At 45.4% G+C, this 22682-nt stretch overlaps 1 protein-coding gene across 2 annotated transcripts; it reads right to left on the reverse strand.

The window, feature by feature from the left end:
• Positions 1 to 435: 435 nt before the first annotated feature.
• Positions 436 to 22286, reverse strand: enpp2 (ectonucleotide pyrophosphatase/phosphodiesterase 2). 2 transcript variants are annotated; one of them, XM_037454246.2, is made up of 25 exons: positions 22183 to 22286; positions 21567 to 21669; positions 18412 to 18567; positions 17022 to 17147; positions 16628 to 16688; positions 16078 to 16175; positions 15877 to 15956; positions 11917 to 12036; positions 11384 to 11439; positions 10108 to 10173; positions 9414 to 9486; positions 9161 to 9269; positions 8890 to 9015; positions 8356 to 8387; positions 7639 to 7766; positions 6015 to 6090; positions 5526 to 5613; positions 5199 to 5368; positions 3187 to 3232; positions 2865 to 3004; positions 1972 to 2107; positions 1557 to 1634; positions 1309 to 1441; positions 1029 to 1182; positions 436 to 619 (listed from the first exon to the last, which is right to left on the reverse strand). In XM_037454246.2, the coding sequence occupies exons 1-25, from the start codon at positions 22198 to 22200 to the stop codon at positions 449 to 451; spliced, it is 2544 nt and encodes an 847-aa protein (XP_037310143.2). In that variant the 5' UTR covers positions 22201 to 22286; the 3' UTR covers positions 436 to 448. The 2 variants fall into 2 exon arrangements, with proteins under 2 accessions (XP_037310143.2, XP_037310142.2); XM_037454245.2 differs by lacking the exons at positions 21567 to 21669; positions 22183 to 22286 and having other exon boundaries at positions 17022 to 18553.
• Between the last annotated feature and the right edge of the window lie 396 nt (positions 22287 to 22682).

A 22682-nucleotide genomic window follows, 5' to 3' on the forward strand; every position in this document is an offset into this window, starting at 1 on the left:
ATGACTATACTAACTGTGATCAGCATCGATTAATAGTATAATTCAATTTAAGCCCTTTATTTATTTACTATGTTGTTCAGAATCACACTGCCGACCATTAAGCAGTAGCACCGAGCAGAACCATGTTTTACCTTCCTGCTACTAAGCAGAATAAAGTGGACAGAGTCACAGCTGGTAGCTCAGCCTCAGTGGTGTTCAATGCTGTGACTTAACAGATGGACGAGATGAATGAGAAGAAAGCAGATGCAGTGAAAGAGCCACAGCGGAGAGCTGCACACGGCAGCCTACAGCATCCAGCGAAAGCCTGAAGACCTGCTGCAAGTCAGTGTAACGGAGGTGACAGCACCTCTTCTTTGTACCACATACATCCACCACGGTTGGAAAAAAAAGGAATCAGCAACATCAATGTTGACGGGGGGGGGGGGGGGGGGGGGTGGGGCAGCGGATATCAGATCTCACTCTCATAAGTGTGCATGTAGGTCTTGAGCGAGAGGATTTCGGCGTAGCTCCGATTTGTTCTGCGGTACAGGTCCAAGCCGGTGAGAATCTCCACATCTCTGACTCGCGCCGTGTGCATCTTCAGGAGGTCCTCCACCCAGCGAGACTCCTCCTCTGAGCTCTGCAGGGAGGCAGGAGACCACCGATTCAGTATTGTGGCAAGATTATTGCTGATTATTAAATAGTCTGGGACATTTAAAGTGACACATAGATTCAGCAGCATTTAAATGATCACATTTTCTGAGTTCATGTTGTTCCCCTTCTTCACTGTCACAACCATCCCGGCCTAAGAGTTTTTAGGGTTAGGGTCTATTCCGTCCTTACCTAGGATTCCTAACTTGTAAGGACAGTTCTGTAAAAGATAATTCCCCATTCTTTGATTATTTCTTAATGTATTTTCTTTATACAAAATCAAAATTTCACCCTCAACTGAGATGAGATTGTATTTCAGACTTTCTGTTGCTACTATGTGCATGTGTGTGAGTGTTACTAAAGTGTTTTGGTGCATTCAGAGACGCGATGTTCCTTACGTTGCAGGTCTCGTCGTTGCTGGCTCTGTGTGGCAGGATGAAGGCAGCGCTGCTGAGTGGGCCGCTACACGAGTCTGCAGCCTGCGAGAAGTCTAAGCAGCTGGTCAGGACCACAAAGAAATGTGTAGGGACCGGTATCACCCCGCTTACGTACCTGCAACAACAAAAGACTTGTTTCACCTGTAACAAATGGACAAACCTTTCCCTTATCCAGGAATTACTTTGTTCCTTTGTGTGTATTGAAGATCAATCAGATGGGGAGGAAAAATATTGCACTTACTCCTTTATCTTCTCAGCGGAGTCTCTGACACCATCGTGGTCGTAGTCAAATATGGGTCCAACAAGCACATTCACTCCATTTCTCTCCGTTGCATATTTCTTCACTAGTGCTCTCTGGAAGTAACTCCATATTCCTTTGAGAGGAAGGTGGAACAGAGCATGAAACAGGGACGTTGGGATGGGAAGTGAAGGAAGGTGAAGAAAAGCAGCACCGGTTTGGCTGATAATAATAATCGTTGATCAACTTACTCTTGAATGCAGGATACATGGGGACGGTGTTGGTGATGAGGACGGGATCGTATTTTTTGTCCGTGGTTGTAGAGAATTCTGTCGATGATGAAAAAACAGAACATAGTTACTTGAATAATAGCCTCGCAGTTGATGCCAACGACAACCAATCAAATTGCAGATCATTTTGAAATAATTTCTTATTTTGGCCAAATGTAACTTCTTTTTTGGCCTAAACACATTTAACGCTTGAAGTTGTGGTGGTTGGAAGCAGCGTGTTGAAAAGGGGCATAGATCAAAAGAAAAGTGAAAGACACATTTGCTGTCTAGGGTCTAGACGATTGTGGTTGTTTTGGTGGTTGGACAGAAACTACAAGGTGCCCTTTTTCAGTTGCATTATTGTACTACAGGGTGTGCGCTGCTGTGATAGACTCACGTGGTGGGTAAAGGAAGGCGTAGGTGATTTGCTTGTCTGCTCTGTAGTTGGTGCAGGACTGACTGTAGGCTGGAGGGACTCTGGCATCAGGTCTCACACAGTTGGACATGGCTTCAGGCAGAGGGGACACTTCAACCTAGAGGGGAACGAAGGGACACATGAACATAGAGAGAGAGAGGAAGATGACGAGGTCAGCTGACTTCTAGTTTAATTTGGACTTATTTTGCCAGTGAGGGCCCTTCCTCACGAGGAAGTCTGAACGCAACTAAAGCCACATCCTCTACTGCTGTGAGAATAAATTCAAGGTCTTAAAATATGACTGATAACACTTTCATCTACAAACATATCCCAAGAGCTTTAATAACATTTACAACTTGAGACCACTTGGCAAACAGCTGTTGACACGTGTCAGTAGGAGACATCCCAGCAAATGACACATAGCTTGAATACAATGCCAGAACATTTTAAATGAAAATGTATCTAATGCAAAGGTACATGTTTCACTGCCTAACAAAAGAAGTCTGGAGGTTATGTGTTGTATGTTAAATGGAGTGGACAGACTTTGCACAAGGGAATATACTATAAGTAGGCCTCAAAATCCAAATCTTTTTTTTTATTTTCAACAGAACAGTTATGCATTATCAATTTGAACTGAAATGTGTTTCCCAAATTCGTTGGAATTCCTTTGGAGGAGTTGCGGTTGCTGTAATTTTGTTATGCTGTTGGAATTAATAGCAAACAATGAGAATGGCCACTATAAAATTATGTTGAATATATTTCAAGATAAAGGGTCACCAAGAGCCATGCTGCCACTATTGGTGTTAAACACTGAGGCTCCTCAACACCATCTGGGATCAATGCGGAGCCTTTGAACAGCACAGGATGAAGAGTACCTGTCTGCTGACAGCGTAGGATGTCCAGAGAGGCATAGAGAGCGCCTCGCTGTAGCCGCTGATGTAGTCGCTGTGGTGGAGGACGGAGTACTTTGTACGGAAGAGCACAGCAGGTCGGCCGTACGGCAAGTTCCTGCTGTCTGAGGGAGGCAGGGACGAGACACACAAAGGGAGGACATGCATCACGTGAATCGTTTGGTGGGTGGGCTCATGATGCAGGTTCACCCGGGACACGGTGGAGAATGCTGAATACGTATTTTAACAATTTAAACAGGTTTGCATCTACCAAAAGACATTTTCAGTAACATCCTGAAGGACTGACCATCCATAGCTTGCCTCAGTCGCTGGTTTAACTCGTCCACTTTGTTCTGTAAGAGACAGAGCCAGAGTGACTCCAGATTATAGCCTCGTACAAGGGTCACTTTCAAACTTCTCTGGCCCCTACTTTTTACACGCAACTGCAAAAAGATCGGAGATTGAAACAATCTCTTGCCAGAGATCTTCATGGGAATCACAAACACAGTACAAAGTGCAACGCTGCAGAGAGGGGCTCGCTCGTACTCACTTCCAATGCAAGCTACAGCGTATCAGAATCAAAAATACACAGACTGCGTCGAGACCGAGAAGGGCGTCAAATCTCAACAGGAGACCTCGATGGAATGAGAGGTCACCTTTTTGTTGGCATAATATCTACAGATTTAGTTTGAACCGCTTGACTTGGAGGTGAATTGAGTCCAGCTTTGCAGCAGAAAGCAAAGATGCAACATAAGCTGAATAGATTTTTAACTTTTTAACGTGACTTTTGTGATCAAATGCACCAGAGAGGCAGCTGTGTTCGATTTTGATCTCATGGAGAAATGGATATGTTAAAGGAGCTGCTAAAAAATGGTGCATAAACACGTTTAATTTCCTGTAACTCTTCCCAATAGAACTCACGTTACTTTTGCCTTTTACTTCATGCAGAATCAGTAGACTTGTTTTATTGAAGAATAGCTGCTAGTGAAGCTCTGCTAAGCTGAGATCGGAAGTCATCACCTCAGCCGGTAGTCTGGCTTTTTTCGCATATCATGCGTGAAAGATCCGGTATTTGAGCATCGGATGACAAATGTCACGTTGAAAAGAGAAGCGGAACCAAAAACACAACAAAGGAATCAGGTGATGTACCCAATGTACACTTTTTTCACAAGCAGGCTCATTCACACACTGACAACAACGCACACAAATGGAAACGGGGCTGACAGGCCCATGCAGATTCATACGTTTACAAGTCTGCTGTGTACAAAGACAACTGTAACTGCATTTCAATGTAATACAGTAAAAAATAGACAGCGTATTGATTTAGTTACTTGCTGTGTAATGTACTGCTGCTTGTGCACAATTTATAGTTCTTGGACACATTTTAAAAAATGCGACAGACTAAAGAACTGATCCTAATGTCTCATCGACTCCATTGTGAGTCAATGGAGGGATGGTGGATGGTTCCCCTGAGCAACATCATATGTGTGAAATGTAATGAAAGAAAAGAACGCAATTAGTGCATTCTGCTACTTCTAGGACCTAAATTAAAGATGTTCATAATAGAACGTTGATTTACCACAAGAAACATCCATCAGCGGAGTTTTCAGAAGTCTGCTTTCCAAAGTCTAGAGGAAGTTATATTATCCCACACACCAGCGGCGGTATGCTAGTGGGCCATCCTGCCCACTGGTAAAAATATGCGGTTTTTTTGTCTTGATTGTTTTAGTTTAAAAATCCTACCAATATAATGTATGTATTTATTATATGTATTTAGAACTATAGGTTTCAGCATAATTACACTATATTACATCTTTCATGTTATTGTTGTAATTTTACTCTTTACGACCTTGTTCACATCTGGCATTAACGGCTCTAAGTACAGCTGGGAATGCAACCAAGACACATTGAGGGCGCGTTGAGATCCGTTAGTCTGGGTCTCAAATGGCTCACAGACATCTGATCCTCAGTCCACTTCAAGACTAGTTTTAGCAATACCAAAGCATCCCAGGTACTGGTTCAAACCATTGAACTAATGTTCAAACCTATGAATATTAAATCAAAGTTGTAATGAATAGGATTTATCCTTTTGGCGCATAACATGTACTACCTCACCATTTACTATCTAAATCAGATACTACTACTTTTTTGCTACTTAACTGGAAAGCTGCTTAAACATCAATTACTTACTGATCTACTTCATGAAAAATGTAAAAAGTGTTGATAATTCACAAAGTAAATGATTAGAATAAATAGGAAGTGTGAATCATGATTGGACGGAGAGCTGGACCCGGGTCTGCCACAGAGTCCTTGGCTGACCTTTTCTCCGCAGCTGCAGCCCAGGTCGTCTGTTCCTGCCGCACCAAGACCAGAGGCTGCAGGCCTCGAAACTTCCTCTGGCATGGTGGGCCTGTAGGGGGGGCTTCTCAGGAGGTGGTTCAGACTGCCATGGGTGCCGTTATTGGGGGCTGGTTTGAGACCCAGTAGATCTGATGGGGTGAAAAATGTCATGTCAGGCAAAAGAAAAAGTGCAGGCGGTCAAAAATACATTCATGATGTGGTTAGAGAACTCACATATTCATTGAAACACATTTAGTCTACTCCAAAATGACAAGAGACCATAGCAAAACAATAAAAATGCCTTACCACACATTACATTATAAAGCTCAATGTTTTCAAAGGCCGGAACTTTAGTCTTGAATTTAAATGTAGGTCCGTACCCCAAGAAAATAGTCTGAAATGAGAGTTGATGGCACAAATCAATGGATTTTTCAAAAGAAATAACAGCAGTGGGTGTACCAGGGAGACCCCACTCGTCGCAGTACAGGCAGTAACTGTTTTCCTTGGGTTATTAGTCAGTATGTATGTTGGCCAGAACTAATCACAACACGGGTTGAGATTGACAAGTGCTCATTGTTGTGGTCACCACAGGTAATGAATAATTGTTTTTGTTTTAAGACCTAGTACTTGTGTACTCTGGCTTCAAAAATCACTCTAGATTGCAGTGTTTCCCCTAACACTCATTTGGGGAGGGGGGGGGGGGGGGGTTACGCTTACAACCTCTGCACACCCCCACTAACCCCGTTCCATCCATACTCATTGCCCTCCCAAAGCTGTGAACCCAGGGGGAAGTACCTGCATGCTGTTGATTTTATTGTCATATCCATGGTCACCAGAGAAGCCACAGTGTCTCTTCCCTTCAGGAGCTTTCCTGTAATAAAGCGTGAAGGAATGAATTGATTCATTAAAAATGGGTTGTCAGTATTGACCTACTCTAGTCCTCAGCCCGGGACAAGCACTCCTTCACATGAGCCAAGCCGCAGTCTAATTGAAAAACACCTACTTTTAACTAGATGTCCATTAAAACACTACTTTCAGTTATACACCTGAATATACATGTGTATGTGTGTGTGTGTGTGTGTGTGTGTGTGTGTGCCTGTCTAGGGGGCAAAGCCACAAGCATGTTAAAAATCTCTGACAGGGTAATGTGACAAAATCAGTGTTTCATTTGGTGAACAGTTAGTTGGTTGGAGTTTTACGCAGACATTGACATACGTACTGTATCTGTTCCTGTGTGTGTGTGTGTGTGTGTGCGCGTGTGTGTAAGAGTGTAAATGCTCAGACACTCTGTTCAAAGCTCCGGTGCCAACGATTAACCCGTCTGTCTATCTGAGCTGCGCTGATACCTCAAAGATGTCTTTCATTTAGGAGCTTTTGCGGGTGTGCGTACGTGCGTGCGTGTGTGTGTGCATGTGTGTGTTTGCCTGTGTGTACAGAGACAGAATGTAGCTCTCCTATGGTTCCCCGACCCCAAAAAGCATGACAGCTCCATGCTAGCCGGCTGTTAACCTGACCATGTGCACACACACACACACGGGGTCGTGTGCTGATGTGGTTTGTTTTCTCTTTCAGTCCTGATGACTTCATGCTGTACTTTGTCACTGAATCACTGTAGTAAGACTTTTCACTGCTCCACATCAAAAAGCCTGTCAGCGTACGTTTTAGCTTGTCATTAACATTTCAGCAGCTGCACTTTTGAAAAAGACTTGTTTCTTTAGGGTTTTTTTCCACTTCTGTAAAGCGGGACATCTTAAAACTTTTCAGCACTACACGTGTTAATGATGCGTTGATAGCAGCCCACGTCAGCTTAAAATGTGTCTTTAAGTAAAGCAAGATGTGCAATAAGCCTGAAAACCCCTCGTACTTACACTGACTGAACACAACATCACAGCACACAACACATCAAAAACTACATTAGTTAGAAAAAAACATCTCCTAACATATCTATTCATTATAAAACATTTACTAAAGGAGTTGGGAGGCCTTTTTTGCACAATATGCCGGCAGATGAAAATGTTCAGTGCAAACACTAAGTGAGTGACTCCTGCAGTCTTATCCTTTGTGCGTGTGCCTTTCAGCATTTAAGGAGAAGAAGAAGATATCAATGAATGAATGAATGATATCAAAGAAATCAATGAGAGATGATGGCCTGAAATGGTTTCCAATACAGCCACAATAAAAATGTCACTATGAGACAAGCTTTCTTATATGAAACTCAAGATTGGTGTCATCACACGTATATGTTTAGTCCCATTGTTATATGGTTAAAAGTTTTAAAGAGAGATATCCGTTAGAAGGCTGCACATCAGCCTTTCATTCATCAGCTCGTTCATGACTGTATGCACCATCAGCTAACTGAGCTAAAGGACGTGTCAGTCTTGTTGTTATTGTACTTTTTGATGTAGCGGTGGTACTTTACCTGGATACGTGCCACTTCCTCTCGACCAGCAGGTGAATCTCTTCGATGCGCCGGTTGTTGGCGTAGTGAAGTCTCTTAGGCAGATGCTGCTTCAAGTACGCCTTAAAGTGCTGGTCTGCCTTCTTACACTGGAGCAAAGGAACAATGATTGGAATTTATTCCAATTTATACCAATGGCCGAGGCGACCCATCCCCCAATATGCTCCACCTAACATATATTTATCTTCTTTGAATAGCACCGGTACAAAAGTATTTTTCTCGGTCATAAAATGCATCTAAAATCACATGTTAACAATGTTAGAAAGATGACTTTTTATAATTTAGGAAAAAATAGTTGTATTTTATCTTGTCTCAGATTACCTAAAAAATATTATTGTATTTAATTATATAATAATATAGACAGGCCAGAAATTTGGCAGCAAGCATTTGAACACTAATCCAATAAGAATAACATATTAGATAACATATAACACATTATAATAACATTGAGGATTGATTGGAATGGTTTCTATGTTTCTCCCCCGCTTCATAATTCTTTTTACAATAACTGATTTTTCTTCTGTTTTTAGTAAAGTATTTTGAGCTGCTGATTGGAAGATGCTGTATAAATAAAATTGTATTTCGATTATTACCTTTATTATCAAGAATACAATATTACTAATATTATTGGAAAGTCCACACACATTTGAGTATTATTCATGCAAGACTAGAACTTACTGTTAGATTTGCAACAACAGCCTTGGGGTCATCTGAAAAGTAAAGAACAATTGTTAGAGTCAGAAAAACTGAAAAAAAGTATAACAAGAATTCTCAATACAAAGAAGTCCACATCAATAAGGAGGAAAATAACTAAAAAATATCTCTATGAAACGTGCCCAGTTGATTACTGACATTAACACAATTTAACTATGAGTTTTCTGAAATGTCATATTTAAATATGCAAATGCAGCATTATCTAATTGTAACATGCTAATAATTGTATTAAGATAGATCTACAGACACAAAGGGAGAAAAATATACACTTTAAATGCGGATTGCGGAGGCTTTCTTTGTTGTTGAGTAAGCAAAATAGCCTGAAATGACAAAATCGACTAGTGCATGAAAAAACATGTCTTTGCCAGTAAGGTCTCACCTTGAGCGAACCAGAGGTTCAAAAAGAAGGACAAAGAAACCAACAAACAAATCAGAAGAGGACAAAAAGATGATGAAATATCAGTAAATATTCAATATTGTTATCTTGTCTCTCCTCACATTTAGGGTTGTTGGGGTATCTTGAGCGAATTCTGCCCAGTGACCCGGGAACGAGGATGATGTCATCAACGTTGGTCATGTAGTTGCTGAGGAACTCAGTGCGATCACAGTGAGCCTCTTCCATACCTGAGAACATGCAGGGCCATCAGTGATCAGAGATAGAAAAGCACCTGAATTGCTTCAGTGGACAATGCCAGTAATGTCCTCCTCCAGCATGATGACCGTACTCCACAGTGTGTGTGTGTGTGTGTGTGTGTTAGCGTGTCTGTACCATGATCCCCAACCAGGATGATGTTGACACAGCGGTGAAGTTTCATCTGTTTGAGTCCATCCATCAGTTGGCCGACAATCCTGTCAATCATCCGCAGAGGGTTGTTCAACTGAAACACAGGGCTTGAGAGCTCAATGTGTGTCTATTTTTTTGATACACAATACAGACGGAGAGACACTTGAGGAGTGTGTATGTGTACATACCCTCCATGCAAACCCACACATAAACCAAAATGCAGATACACAGTACTCACTTCTGCACTCATGGGCCCCATTCTGTGTCCATATGCGTCGGGTTGTTCAGAGTGCATGGCGTAAATGTAGGGCCTGAAACAAGATGGTGATGTGATTTTAGTGGTAATCAGTAGTAACCCACAATAAACATGTGTTTCGAAGTGGTGGAGAATAAGTCAATTTTCTCAAACACACCATTTACGAACTATTTTGAGATTGCACTTTAGACTACTCCATATTTCATGGTAAAGGAAATGATCGTAGCTTTTGCTCTACTATAGTTACTTGACTTGATGTTAAGGGATTTGGATGTCAAATTATTACTTAGAGTGAATGGCGGTGGGAAGAAGAAATAAATGTACTGCTATGGACGAAGTTATCAGCTGCATGTATTTAAGACACCAACAAGAAACACTATGGGTCTAAGTCTAAGCTATAGTTTGAATATAGTTTGAATATTTCCAACTTAATTTTATGGAAAAAAGTGGTAAATTATTCTAAATATAAGGTAAACTTAAACTGGTTTGTAGAGGTGTCTAAAATCATCATATTCAGACCAAAATGGAATAATTGTATTAATGAGCATCTATGTATTTCTTATTTTACCCAGGGTTTCTTCTTACACTTGCTAAGCTGTGGCCGCATAGAGAAGGGGACAAAAGAAGGTGAAATGTGAGACAGACAGTAAAAAGAAGGAATGAAGACTGATTTTACCTCTCCCCTTCAGGGAGGTGGAGCCACTGCAGCATGGTCAATATTCGCCTCTCCAAAGGGATGGCACTGGAACACAAGTACACAACCGCGGCTAACTAACTTTAGTGAACACAAACCAAAGGCTGCGAGCCATGACACAAACGAGGAACTAAAGCGATGTACTCCGACGGACCCATTAAACCATTGAGCTCCCAAACTGTTCCCTCCAACTCTCAACCAGTCCTATAAAGCAGAACACAGTGGTGAGGCCACCAACCAACACTGTCACAGTCCACAGCTGTCACCCATCAGGCCCTGGGGCTGACGGCCCGAGTATGAGATGGGGGGGTTGGGGGTCTCGCTGACAGCAGGGTTGATCCTTTTCTGCACCTTTGGGTGGTTTATGTTCACACTTTAAACAGCATTGGCGCTTCTCTTGTTTTATATACTCTAGGCTCTAAGGGAGTAAGGGGGTTGGGGGACCTCCCAGAAAGCTGAACCCAAAAAACACACTGTCAACCAGTCAGCAAATAATTTAGTCCCCATTACTATGCCAAGCCCACAGGGGTACTATAGCTAAAAAGCAGGGCTTTCTCAAGTACATAGAAACATCGGCCCACTCTCTGTGTCGTGGGCACAGTCCTGTCTCCCCGTCCTCACTCTCCCTTTCTTCCTCACGCACCTCTTGCCTGCCAAGTGCAGGATAAGAACTGTAAATGGCACGCTCCGGGCCCCGCAGCTCCATAGGGCGGCACGTCCACAACCCCAGTTCACAGAGGAACCCCGCGTAGTGTAAACAAGCCCATTTGCCCAAATTGCTGTGAAAACAGCCCCCTCCTGAGATCTGCCCCCCCCCCCCCGCTCCATCAAAGGCGACTCTATGCCGATAAATGTGGGCTCCTTTGTGTTCCACACACAGGCTATAGGTTTCGCTGCTGCGGCGCCAGCGTGCAGCGGGAACATTAACGGGCTGTAGTGGCATCCCACCAGATGATTTAGATCATCCTAGAGAGATGATCATTGTCAGGGGGATTTTTTGGAGATGAAATATCAAGAATGAATTTGAAACTTTAGCACGTGTACTAGAATTACGCCTTTATTCTACAAATGCTGAATTAAATAAACCACTCTTCACCCTCTCCTTTCCCCCCTCCTGCCTGGCGCCAATACCCCCCTAGTACCGTACAAAATGTCTTTAAAAGTAGGGTGGACATCAACGGCTCATGCAGAGCACCCACAAACTGAAGTCAAAGCGCATTGAGAAAGACACTTAGGAGAGGCGAGAATGTAGACTCACACAGGCCAGAAGAAGGTGGCAGCCTTCACTCCCTGTTTGAGTGCTGTGATCCAGATCTAGGAGAGAAACAGTGCAGACTTCATTATTTAATCTGATATTTCAGGAGGATGCTATTGGAGTGTTAATTATTTAGACACGGGTAAAGCCTTGCTGGTTGGCAGTCCATCCTGACTCCTATAAAATCCTAATGCAGGTTTGTTCTTTAACTAAATACAGCAAAACAAAACCAGTAAAAAAAATGTAAAGTATTTGTAAGTAGTTCCAGACTACTAAATGTCAACGCTTTGGTCTTCTAAAAGTGATCCCAAACCATATTTCATATTTACATCTGTCCTCAATCCCCAGATTGCAAAACGTATGAGTTGTGGTTTCGTCAGATCTGAGTCTGTAGTCAGCTTCAAAATAAAAAAGTATTTGGTGCCTTCTGATCTGCGACCGTCAGAAGAATTTGAAGAACACCAAAGTTCAGAGTCATACAAAATACCATCATACTGATGATGCCGTACAGGTGGAAACATGAAGACTGTACTTACCGGCTGTCCGCCCCACCAACGATGATTGAGTTTCTCTCGGCTTCTCAGGGTGAAGGTGGCATCAAACACGGGGTCATGCATGGAGTTGCCGATGATCCCATGAGACTCCGGGTAGAGACCCTGACAACGATTTACACTTACATTATTTATTAATACTACTACTACTTCCCAGGAAACCTGGGGGAAAACATTTTCACACCACCGCGCCGCTCTGTTCATCTGCATCTTCCAAAAAAATATGCGACACCTGTATGCAGAGAGCGCGCGCTGCCTGAACAACATCCAATCACTGCAGTCCATTTGACCTTATCAACGAGACAGCTCGTTCATGGTTACAAAAATCGGGATTTTTGAACCCGGATTCAGACTCCGATGGAAATTGTCACGAGGGTGGAGGTGCGGGCGGAAGCAGGCAGGACTCAGACGCAGGATCTTCAAACGAAGTGCTCTTTATTTCACAACCAACGGAACGTGCACCAACGAGGACTGACAAAGACAATGACGCGACAAGGGACAACAGGCACACGGGGCTTAAATACACAAGGGAGGTGCAGGTGATTGGACACAGGTGGAAGCAATCAGGCAATCACAGGACAGGACAGGAAGTGAAGCTCACCCAGAGACACGAGAGACAAGAAAACTACAAAATAAGACAGGAAGAGGACCCAAACCGTGACAGAACCCCCCCCTCAAGGACCGAATTCCAGACGGTCCTAAAGGGGAGCAGAACCGGAGAAAATCAGACAAGGGGAGGGAGGGTGGGGACCCGACGATCCTGGACCGCGCGGGGAACTCCGGGTGATGGCGGCCATGTGTCGGGTCCTTCGGGGGGCCGGCCGGGCCTCAGGGTCTCGGGGGGTCTGGCGGGGCGGCGGCCGGGCCTCAGGGTCTCGGGGGGTCTGGCGGGGCGGCGGCCGGGCCTCAGGGTCTCGGGGGGTCTGGCGGGGCGGCGGCCGGGCCTCAGGGTCTCGGGGGGTCTGCCGGGGCGGCGGCCGGGCCTCAGGGTCTCGGGGGGTCTGCCGGGGCGGCGGCCGGGCCTCAGGGTCTCGGGGGGTCTGCCGGGTCGGCGACCGTGCGTCGTGGCGGGGGGCGCCGAGCTGTGCGGCTGCGGCGTCGTCGTGGCGGGGGGCGCCGAGCTGTGCGGCTGCGGCGTCGTCGTGGAGGGGGGCGCCGAGCAGTGCGGCGCCGAGCAGTGCGGCTCCGGCGTCGTCGTGGCGGGGGGCGCCGAGCAGTGCGGCTGCGGCGTCGTCGTGGCGGGGGGCGCCGAGCAGTGCGGCTGCGGCGTCGTCGTGGCGGGGGGCGCCGAGCAGTGCGGCTGCGGCGTCGTCGTGGCGGGGGGCGCCGAGCAGTGCGGCTGCGGCGTCGTCGTGGCGGGGGGCGCCGAGCAGTGCGGCTCCGGCGTCGTCGTGGCGGGGGGCGCCGAGCTGTGCGGCTGCGGCGTCGTCGTGGCGGGGGGCGCCGAGCTGTGCGGCGCCGAGCAGTGCGGCTCCGGCGTCGTCGTGGCGGGGGGCGCCGAGCTGTGCGGCTGCGGCGTCGTCGTGGCGGGGGGCGCCGAGCTGTGCGGCGCCGAGCTGTGCGGCTGCGTCGTGGAGGGTGGCGCCGAGCAGTGCGGCTGCGGCGTCGTCGTGGAGGGTGGCGGCGAGCAGTGCGGCTGCGGCGTCGTCGTGGCGGGTGGCGCCAAGCAGTGTGGCTGCGGCGTTGTCGTGGCGTGGGGCTCCGGCCCAACCCCTGACCCCACCCCCCCCTTCAAGGACCGACTTCCAGGCGGTCCCCAGAGGGTGGGAGGGAGGGGTCATGGTCAGGCGCCGCGGGGCCGGAACCGGGGGCGTGGTTCTCGGGGCAGGAATGGGCGCTGACCGGGTTCTCGGGGCAGGAACGGGCGCTGACCGGGTTCTCGGGGCAGGAACGGGCGCTGACCGGGTTCTCGGCGCCGGAACGGGCGCTGACGGGCGTCTCGGCGCCGGAACGGGCGCTGACGGGCGTCTCGGCGCAGGAACGGGCGCTGACGGGCGTCGTGGACGATGTTGCTGCCGCCGACCTCGGAGGTCCAGGACGTGGGGATCGTACCTGGCCTGGAGGAGGGCGGCCAGCTCCAGCACCTGCTTCCCGCGTTCGCTGAGGACTGGAGGCTGGGCGCTGGCCTCCCACTGCGAGTCCCAAGCGGTGTCTGGACAGCGGCGAGGGCGTCGACCGGAACGCCGCCCGGAGCCTGCTGGCGAGCCGGGGTCGGCGTTACGCCTGGCAGCCTGCTGCACGCTGCGGGGACCGCCGAGGGCCAGACGGGTTCCCAAAAACGGGTTCCCAAAATTGAATCCCACTGAGTCCTTCCATGGTCGCGTCATTCTGTCACGCGGGTGGAGGTGCGGGCGGAAGCAGGCAGGACTCAGACGCAGGATCTTCAAACGAAGTGCTCTTTATTTCACAACCAACGGAACGTGCACCAACGAGGACTGACAAAGACAATGACGCGACAAGGGACAACAGGCACACGGGGCTTAAATACACAAGGGAGGTGCAGGTGATTGGACACAGGTGGAAGCAATCAGGCAATCACAGGACAGGACAGGAAGTGAAGCTCACCCAGAGACACGAGAGACAAGAAAACTACAAAATAAGACAGGAAGAGGACCCAAACCGTGACAGAAATCCTCGCCAACATTATGTCAACGTCCGTTTTAAAGTAGTGTAATGAGCTGAGTTAAAGTTATTAGTTAATCAGTTATGCAGATGTTGCATGTGTTCACGTTATGCTCCGTTACCAGCTGTAGTTACGCGAGACAACCCGAGTTTTGGGGGTCCGTGTATGCGGAAGTGTTCGTTCGGCGTGGTGACGGCCAACAGTGACCAAAGTTGAGTTGTTTTATATAAATAAATGCAGCGGAGTTGCAAGCCAGTCATCGCCTCCTTATTTACGCTGCAGCATTGGGGTGAGCGTTACAGTACTATAACACAGTCACAGTCGATCCACCATTACCCTTCCCTTCGTAGTCTAGGTCTGTGAGGCAGCGCACCATCACCCAGGGTTCCCCGTCCCCACTATAATAAAATGACTCGAAATGACTCGAAACTAAAATGGTACGACTTGTGACTCGACTTGAGACTTGTTGGCTGTGACTTGTGACTCGACTTGGGACTTGCTTCGTCTTTGACTCGACTTGACTCGGGACTCGAGGGCAATGACTTGAGACTTGCTTGTGACTTGCCTAACAGTGACTTGATCCCACCTCTGAACACTGCATTTGGTAACTTTGGTAAAAATAACTTTTTGGGCAATGTCTGGCTTAGTTATTAGCACTTCAGCAAGCGCTTGACTGTCAAAAACAGTACATTACACTGAACAACTAAAAAAACAAAAAGACAAAACATTGGTCCGAAGGTTATAATTCATATTTGGTAGGTAGGCATAGGTAGGAAAACACTTGCTACTCTATTCCATACTTGATTACAGAAGTGAAAGAAAGTTGTTGTATCAAATGTAATTACCCAAAAAATAAACTAAAATGGGACCATATATTATATGTGCCTCACATCATGTTATTGTTTGAAGCCATGTTCTTTTTTCTTGCTATAACTAGGCCGTGTTAGAGCGTTAACCATGTGATATGAAACATACTTTTGGTTTAGAAACATTGACATCAACATCTGCCGAAATGTTTAATACCAGCTTTTCCTCTGGCGATTAGGTTGGCTATTATTACTTTGAACTGTAGTTATATATGTTACCAACACTGGGCACCACAGACACAATACTGTACCAACCACCTGGTGAAAAAGTATGCACTTAGTATTCAAACTGGCACCATTAGCCAACATGCTAACTTATATTGAGCTAGCCTCAGCCTTACATGAGTTAAATGGTAATGCTAGCGGGACATTTTAAGGTACCACTGAGATTGCTGCCTCAAAACGCTGAATACAAATGACTGTAACCGGGTCATTAATAGCAACATGCTGCTGTACCGTAGCCAGTGAGTACAGGTTGGGGAAGGTTTTTGAAGGGTAAACAGGCCTCATGTATGGAGCATGGGTTCCACACGTTCCTGAAAAGCAAAAAGAGCAGGCCCAAATATTAGCACAAAGATGACTATGAATGGCCCCATGTCAGAGACACAGTCCTTGCAGCTAAACAACTCGTTCCTCTTACTCCCAGCCAGTACTTACTCAGTTTCTCAATGTTGGGGATGACCGTGTTTCCTCTCTTCACATAAGAAGCTCTAAATCCATCCACTGACAGCATGATGAGTGGTGGGCGCACAAACCTGCACATACACATATCAGAGGAAGATCAAAGTATATGAAATCAAATTGGGTCAACGCTCATCGTAGATATACAGCATACATATACTGTATATATATATATATGCATTTTTTAGAACACAGTGGTACCTCGTCACATTAATAAATGTAAACTTGTTAGAATATTATGGTTGTGGCTCTGCACTTAAAACACTGGACACAAATATAACTGTTTTTTCCTGAATCCAGAGAAAACGTTAATTGTGATGATTACTTTTAATCTTTAATTCAATTATTTGAATTACTATTACTTATTTGAATTACTACTGTGTAAAGGGAATACTGTTATTAAAAAGCACCTTTTGCACAAATAAGTGAGCAATACACTACTTTTGAATCATTATTGATTATTTTGCACATTACAATGTGCCCACACATTTATTTAATCTCCTTCAGTGCTCAGATGTAAACATACCCAGCAGGACATTCAGCTGTCTTGATCTCCTCACACTCGTCCTTCAGCCATGAAGTGTCCCCTAAAATAACATGCGTGAAGTGACTTCCAGATTGTTGTACAACAACATAAGCAGAACATAGGAAATAGAAAAGTAGTGAAATTGTATCATTGAAAAACTTTTTTTTTTAAATATTCCCCTCAACGCTGCATGTAGTGTACATGTGGAAGGTCAGTAATTCCTCCAACTGTATTTTGGAAACTGAAAGATGAAAGCTTTTCTGACTTTTGTTATTTTTTGTGAGGGTTAGCTTTTAGCATCGTAAATCCCTGTACTGGTTGAGATGTACCCTTTTTGGTTTATCAATAAGCCTTAACATGCTAATCGTCATATGCAACATTTCAAGTTTCAAACCTTTGCACAGCGTCTTGTAGTTGGTACAACAGTCACCTCTGGCCAGACAGTCATCGGAGCAGTGGCAGGCATGCTGTTCGTTCCGAATCTCCCCGCACCGATCCTTGCTGCACTCGTAACCCTTCTCTGCGTAAGGGAACGTGGACGAACGTTCACATGACAACCAGCAGGGATGGAGAACAATAACCTGGTACACGTGTACACACAACCAAGCTGAGCTCTGAAGTAGCAATGGAAGACGTGACAGCGGATGTGGATAATGTTGTTGAGGTCTGTCTGCTGCACGGCCTCCAGCTGAGCGCTGTGCCGTTTGACACAAACACTGACAACACTGCGTGTGTTCCGGCCAAAGATGAGAACACCACATTAGATTTGTTGCTTGGGTAAATGCCATCATTTTCTGGCACATGAAGGGCAACCGTGGCTGTGCAGCGGTAAGCCAGAGACCACCAGGCTGAAGGACCAGACCACCAATACTGGTGGAGGGAAATGTTGACAGAGCTAAGGAAGGGAACACATGAGAAAAACACACACAGAGAGTGTGTGCCTGAATATCTAATGAGGACAATCATTTCAACCCACCAGGGTTCAAAAAATGGCTGTAGATTCAAACTGAATTACAGAAAACATTCTCTTGCTGAACTTTAAAAGCCTTGTTGGCATTTTTTCAGACAAAAGTCTGGGAGATAATAGCATAGGAACATGTTGCAAAGTAACTGTAAAGTTTCATCATCAAAGATAGTTGTGAAAGACACATTTGGATCCACCTAAAAGGAGAATGCCAAAATATCTTTTTTAAATAACTTATTAAAATACCAATTCATTTGAACTACTCTCTCAAAGCCAGACACCAGATAAGTGAAGTCCTTTACACAGAAAAATGTGGGAATAGCTCGCTTTTGAATATTTGTCAGTAGAACAATTCAACAGGCAGCGATGGGAATTTGAGACGGTTTAAGCCTTCATCAGTAATTGGTTTGAAAAGCTTCGCTCAGGGGTCAGATCAGGTCGGGAAGGCCGCCTGAGGTCAACTGTTGCACAAGTGTAGCCACTGCTTGCTACTTATTCGGGTTTTCTGTCGCAAAATGTTGTGACTACATTGAAGTTCCCCCTGGAAAACAATTGGTTTGGTTTTTTATTGTAAAAGTTAAGAGCTGAGGGAGTGGATCGGTTCTGCTTTGTCAAGGTTGAAAAGAGGAACGAAGCTTGCCTAATGGCTTCAGGCTATGCGGAACCGATGCGTTGCTCTGCAACACTATGTTTTTTAGTATGTCCGATCCACACAATTTGATTGGTTAAGGGCTTCACTTGCAGTCCAAAAACCAGCTGCTTTATTTTAACTCCACATTTGTGTAAAAGTGCTCATGTTAAAAACTGGGGGAGGTTGTACCTGTCCTGAGGCACAGCTGATCGAAGTCGGAGCAGCAGCCGCTGTAGGTCTTGCACAGGTTGTCACAGCGGCAGTTTGGGGGCTCCAGCTCAACCAGCTCGAAACACCTGTTCCTGCAGGAGCCAGAGGTCGGCGCGTACTGAGACGCAGAGCGAGCTGACGGGGAGGAACACAGATTCAATGAGGCACTCATTGCTGCTCTCTGTGGCTGCTTGTGTTGTGGTGCTTCTCTGAATGCTGCCGCGTTGCATCTGAAGATGTTTTGAATGTCAATACGGCGAAATGATCCCCTGCATCAGTAAAGCAAACCAAATAAATGTCAAAAATATTTAGACTGTAACAAATCTAATATTTTTGTTTTTGTACAATGCTAAAATATATTTGTCAATTCATTCTGAACACAGTACTGTATAATTTAATAATTGCGAGGTCCCAGGTCTATGTTTCTTTTTTATCCGTATGATAATACATCACTTTGTATGAGCTGTGACCAACAATTCAACATCGCTTTGAAATGTTCTTTTTCTATGATAGTGAAATGCCATGGAAGTGATTCTGAAATAACATTGACAGGAAGTGGAAGTATCCACCTTGACACCACCCCTATTGGTTGGTGGACTGTGGCATTGAAGACTTGAAACTAGAGACCGGGACCACAAACAATGTTAAATAAAGGTACATTTTCTCACACACACGACCAAATTATTGGACTTCTTTTTGCAACCAGAGCAAGGTGTTCCCCTGCTGGAATTCAAGTTTAACACACTTGCTTCCATTTTCAGGACCGGATAGTGCCCCATGATTTGAATTAAGTTGTTTTATTTGACCAGGATATCTTAATGCGTATGAATGTGACTAGATGAAGTCCCTAGTCCTTTGGAATGGTACTGTGTATTAGGTCCCTTATGTCCTTACTTTGGATATGTTTAGATATCAATTGGCAAATAAGTTCCCTCTCAAAATGACACCTTTTATTATGAAAGCTTCAAACCCTTTTGCAGCGATTTTAAACCACCATCCCTGGTTTTGGTAAAGCTCCCACGCAGCGGTGACCACAAATGTTCCTGTCGTTGGACTCAACACCTTTCAAACTTCCAAAACACTAACAGTGAAGTGGGGGCACATTTTGGCATTTGGCCAGAGGCTAAAAACTGCATATTGTCCAAGTGAATGAATGGCTGCCCTGTTCAAATGTCTCTCAACCTGTAGCGACCTGGCGTAAGAAATACTTTACAAGTACAACATACAGTTTTATCAAAAGAAACTCATAAATATATTTCATAATAACTGGTAATAACCGTTATAAGAGCTCTGTAAGGCATGGGCCAAACTCAACAGTTCCTAAACTTTAAATCCTCTCTTGGGACCCAAACTGTGGAAACTCAATCTCAATGTGGACAGGCTTCCTCAGATACAATAACACTCTTGTCCACTGAGATCCCTGAGGACGGAGTCCCCGGTGTGGAACCCGATCAGCATTGTGAGACCCCCCCCACTCCCCATCCCCCCCTTAACTGAAGACATCCTGGAGATCCACGAGTGAGTAAACTTATTGCTACACTTGACAACACGCTCCTTGTTCACTCTCTAGCAAAAAAAAAACGACCTTGCTCACGGAGAAAGTCCGAGGATGCCAACAGGACTCATTCAACACATACTTTTTTAAAGTAAGTAAGCATACGCATGACATGCGTTACTCTTTAAACAATTTCTGCTGCCCAGCTAGTGGGCACGGCAGGGCGGACTCAGATAATCCATAACCTCTTGTAAGACTCACTGCTGCTCTGTGAGTCTTACAAGAGGAGTGAGGACTGCAGGTCAAAGGTGAAAACCTAGGATGGCTTTTTGTCTTAGACTAGCAGAACATGTACAACCTGCTCCTCCTGTGGACGGAACCGAGTTACAAAAACAACCACACAAAAGAAATTTAGACTGTATGGACCCACTAGCCGAGGTGAAATTGACCTATTGTTTGAAATAGATCCCTCACATGTGCCCTTTTAGATTTTTATTTTTGCAATAATCAGAATATTAGGTCTAATTACTCAGAGTTATGATAGCCGTAATCAAGAGCCACAAACTTCATTGAGGTGGTTGGTAATGTTTTCAGGCAGGTGTAAATACAAATTTAACAAACACAATCCCGCCTGTTGCTATGACAACCTTCCTAATGCTCACATGGCTCGAGAATCTGAGGCAGAAAAGGAGCTCCAATGCTCCCCTTAATATTGACTTAAGGTAGAGAAACACAAACACGCCCCCCCCCCCCCCCCCCCCACCTCCCCTCCTCTTAAAAAAAACAACAACAGAAAGACACACCGGTTGCCCAATCACAACGTTGCGGGGTCACAGTGATCCGTTGTAACGCCCCCAACCAGAACCACATGCTCTCTGCCTGCTTATTTCTTATTTCAGATGCCCTGGCAGACACTTGGTGCAGAAAACAAGCCGGCAAACAAACTGCGCAGGAGACATTCCTGCGGAGCGGCCGCTGTGGAAAGTGAGTCCTCGGGTTGTTTGTTGGGAGGGGGGGGGGGAGGGGCCTGAGATGAGGCCATGGGGGAGGACGCGTATCACTGCGGTTGACGTTGGGGTGACTGATTGCCCTTAAAGCTCACACAGGGGTTCACATTTACTGAAGTTGTTTTCTGCACGTGTCATGGACTTGAAGCGTGATACATTAACGCAGGTCCAAAGGACACGTCACACGGCCGGTGCTGAGCCACTTTGGCACCTACGTTGAAGTAGGTGACTTTTTTTTTGCTGGGGTTTGCTTTACTGAAACCGGTTTTAGAGGCTTTCAGACTCACTGCACCTCATTTATTTGACAGCTGATAACCACACACTTATTTACGTGATTGCTTCAAAGATTCGTTGTTCAATTCATCTTTTAGCACAAAAGGAAAAAAAACTGTCTTAGATGTGACATCCTCATTTTGATTTACTTTTTTCAACTTCATATTTGTCTTTCTTGACCTGGATATGTAAGGTGTGACTTACTTCATCGAGAAAAAATGATGAATCGATGAGTCAATAACAGAGTCATAAATAAAAATAATCCCAAAGGGGCATGAGGGAATGTAAAGGATCCGAAGATTACACAAGTCATCTTTGGATATATATTGTGTCCCAGGAACAAGGTCTGCGGTACTCACACTCTGATCTAGAAGTCCCGTCCTCTCCTGAGCGTCTGGGCCGGTCGTAGACAAATCCCAGACACACACCGGTGCCACACAGGACTGACAGGATCCAAACAGACTGACACAGCAACAGCAACACATCTCACATTAGAATAGACATTCACACTACTGCTGCACAAGAGAAAAGATAATAAATAAAGATGAGAAAATAGACAAGAGGGGGCTAAGTCTGTGAAGCACAGGCAACATGAATTGTCAGCTTTATATTTTAAGTTTTAAGTTTGTATCAGGCATTCAAATACAGATGTAACACTCGTCGTACTATGGCTGCTGCATGAGCCCTGAGGAGCGGCGCAAAGTGAACAGGGACCACCCGCATCCGCATAACTGTCGCCTTTGATAGTTTGGATCTACATATCTTTTACTAATGATTAGCAGCAGGAATGGAAGAGGAGAGATGGGGGTAATCCAGATTTTTTTTTTAAAAGCTTAGAAAACCAGTTTAACGCATTTGAGTGAATTTTGCAAACCACCCAAAACACACGTGTTAAATGCGTAATTGCGCATTGATTGAAGCGCGGCGGCGTCTAAAACCCAGCAAGTGGCCAGCAGACGCGCACTCTTACCGTACCAATTTGTGCCACAGCATGTTCCTCCCCGGGGCCGAGCGTCCTCCCGTACTGCACGTCGAAGGGAGAGTGATGCTGACTCCGGAGCGGAGAGGACCACCAGGGAGGAGAAGAGGGGGGGCACACCGGATACTTATTGGTGGGGGGTTGGAGGAGGGCTCTAGTCTCGGCTGGGCTTCAGATTATTACTTCGTTGCTACTTTGGTGTCATCAATCTTCACGAACCTAAAGATTGATTGATGTTGGTTCTTAACAAGGAAGATATTTGTCTGCATCACTTCAATTATCCTTACAAAAATATGAAAGAACAATGGTTGTAAGGCAACCGTTTTTATTAATACTAATTAATCTCACATAATCCTTCCTGGTTAGTCTTTCCATTGATCAATCTACAATTTTGGCTTGGTCAAAATAAGCCTGTAATGCAGTTCAGATGTGTAAAGAGTTTTCTATTGCTGATGCAGATTCTGATCAAATAAAAATGCTTTTGAGTCTGTCACCA

Source organism: Pungitius pungitius, chromosome 11 (assembly GCF_949316345.1).
Source record: "Pungitius pungitius chromosome 11, fPunPun2.1, whole genome shotgun sequence".
NCBI classification, from domain to species: Eukaryota; Metazoa; Chordata; class Actinopteri; order Perciformes; family Gasterosteidae; genus Pungitius; species Pungitius pungitius.

Excerpts from the sequence above, each read along its gene's own strand:
- enpp2 (XM_037454245.2), bottom strand. The coding sequence starts at position 17,430 with ATGTGCCAGAAAATGATGGCATTTACCCAAGCAACAAATCTAATGTGG. Across the intron at positions 10,174-11,383 it reads GCCACCTTCTTCTGGCCTGT|TGCCATCCCTTTGGAGAGGC; the intron begins GTGAGTCTACAT and ends CTTGTGTTCCAG. Across the intron at positions 3,005-3,186 it reads ACTGAGGCAAGCTATGGATG|ACAGCAGGAACTTGCCGTAC; the intron begins GTCAGTCCTTCA and ends TGCCTCCCTCAG.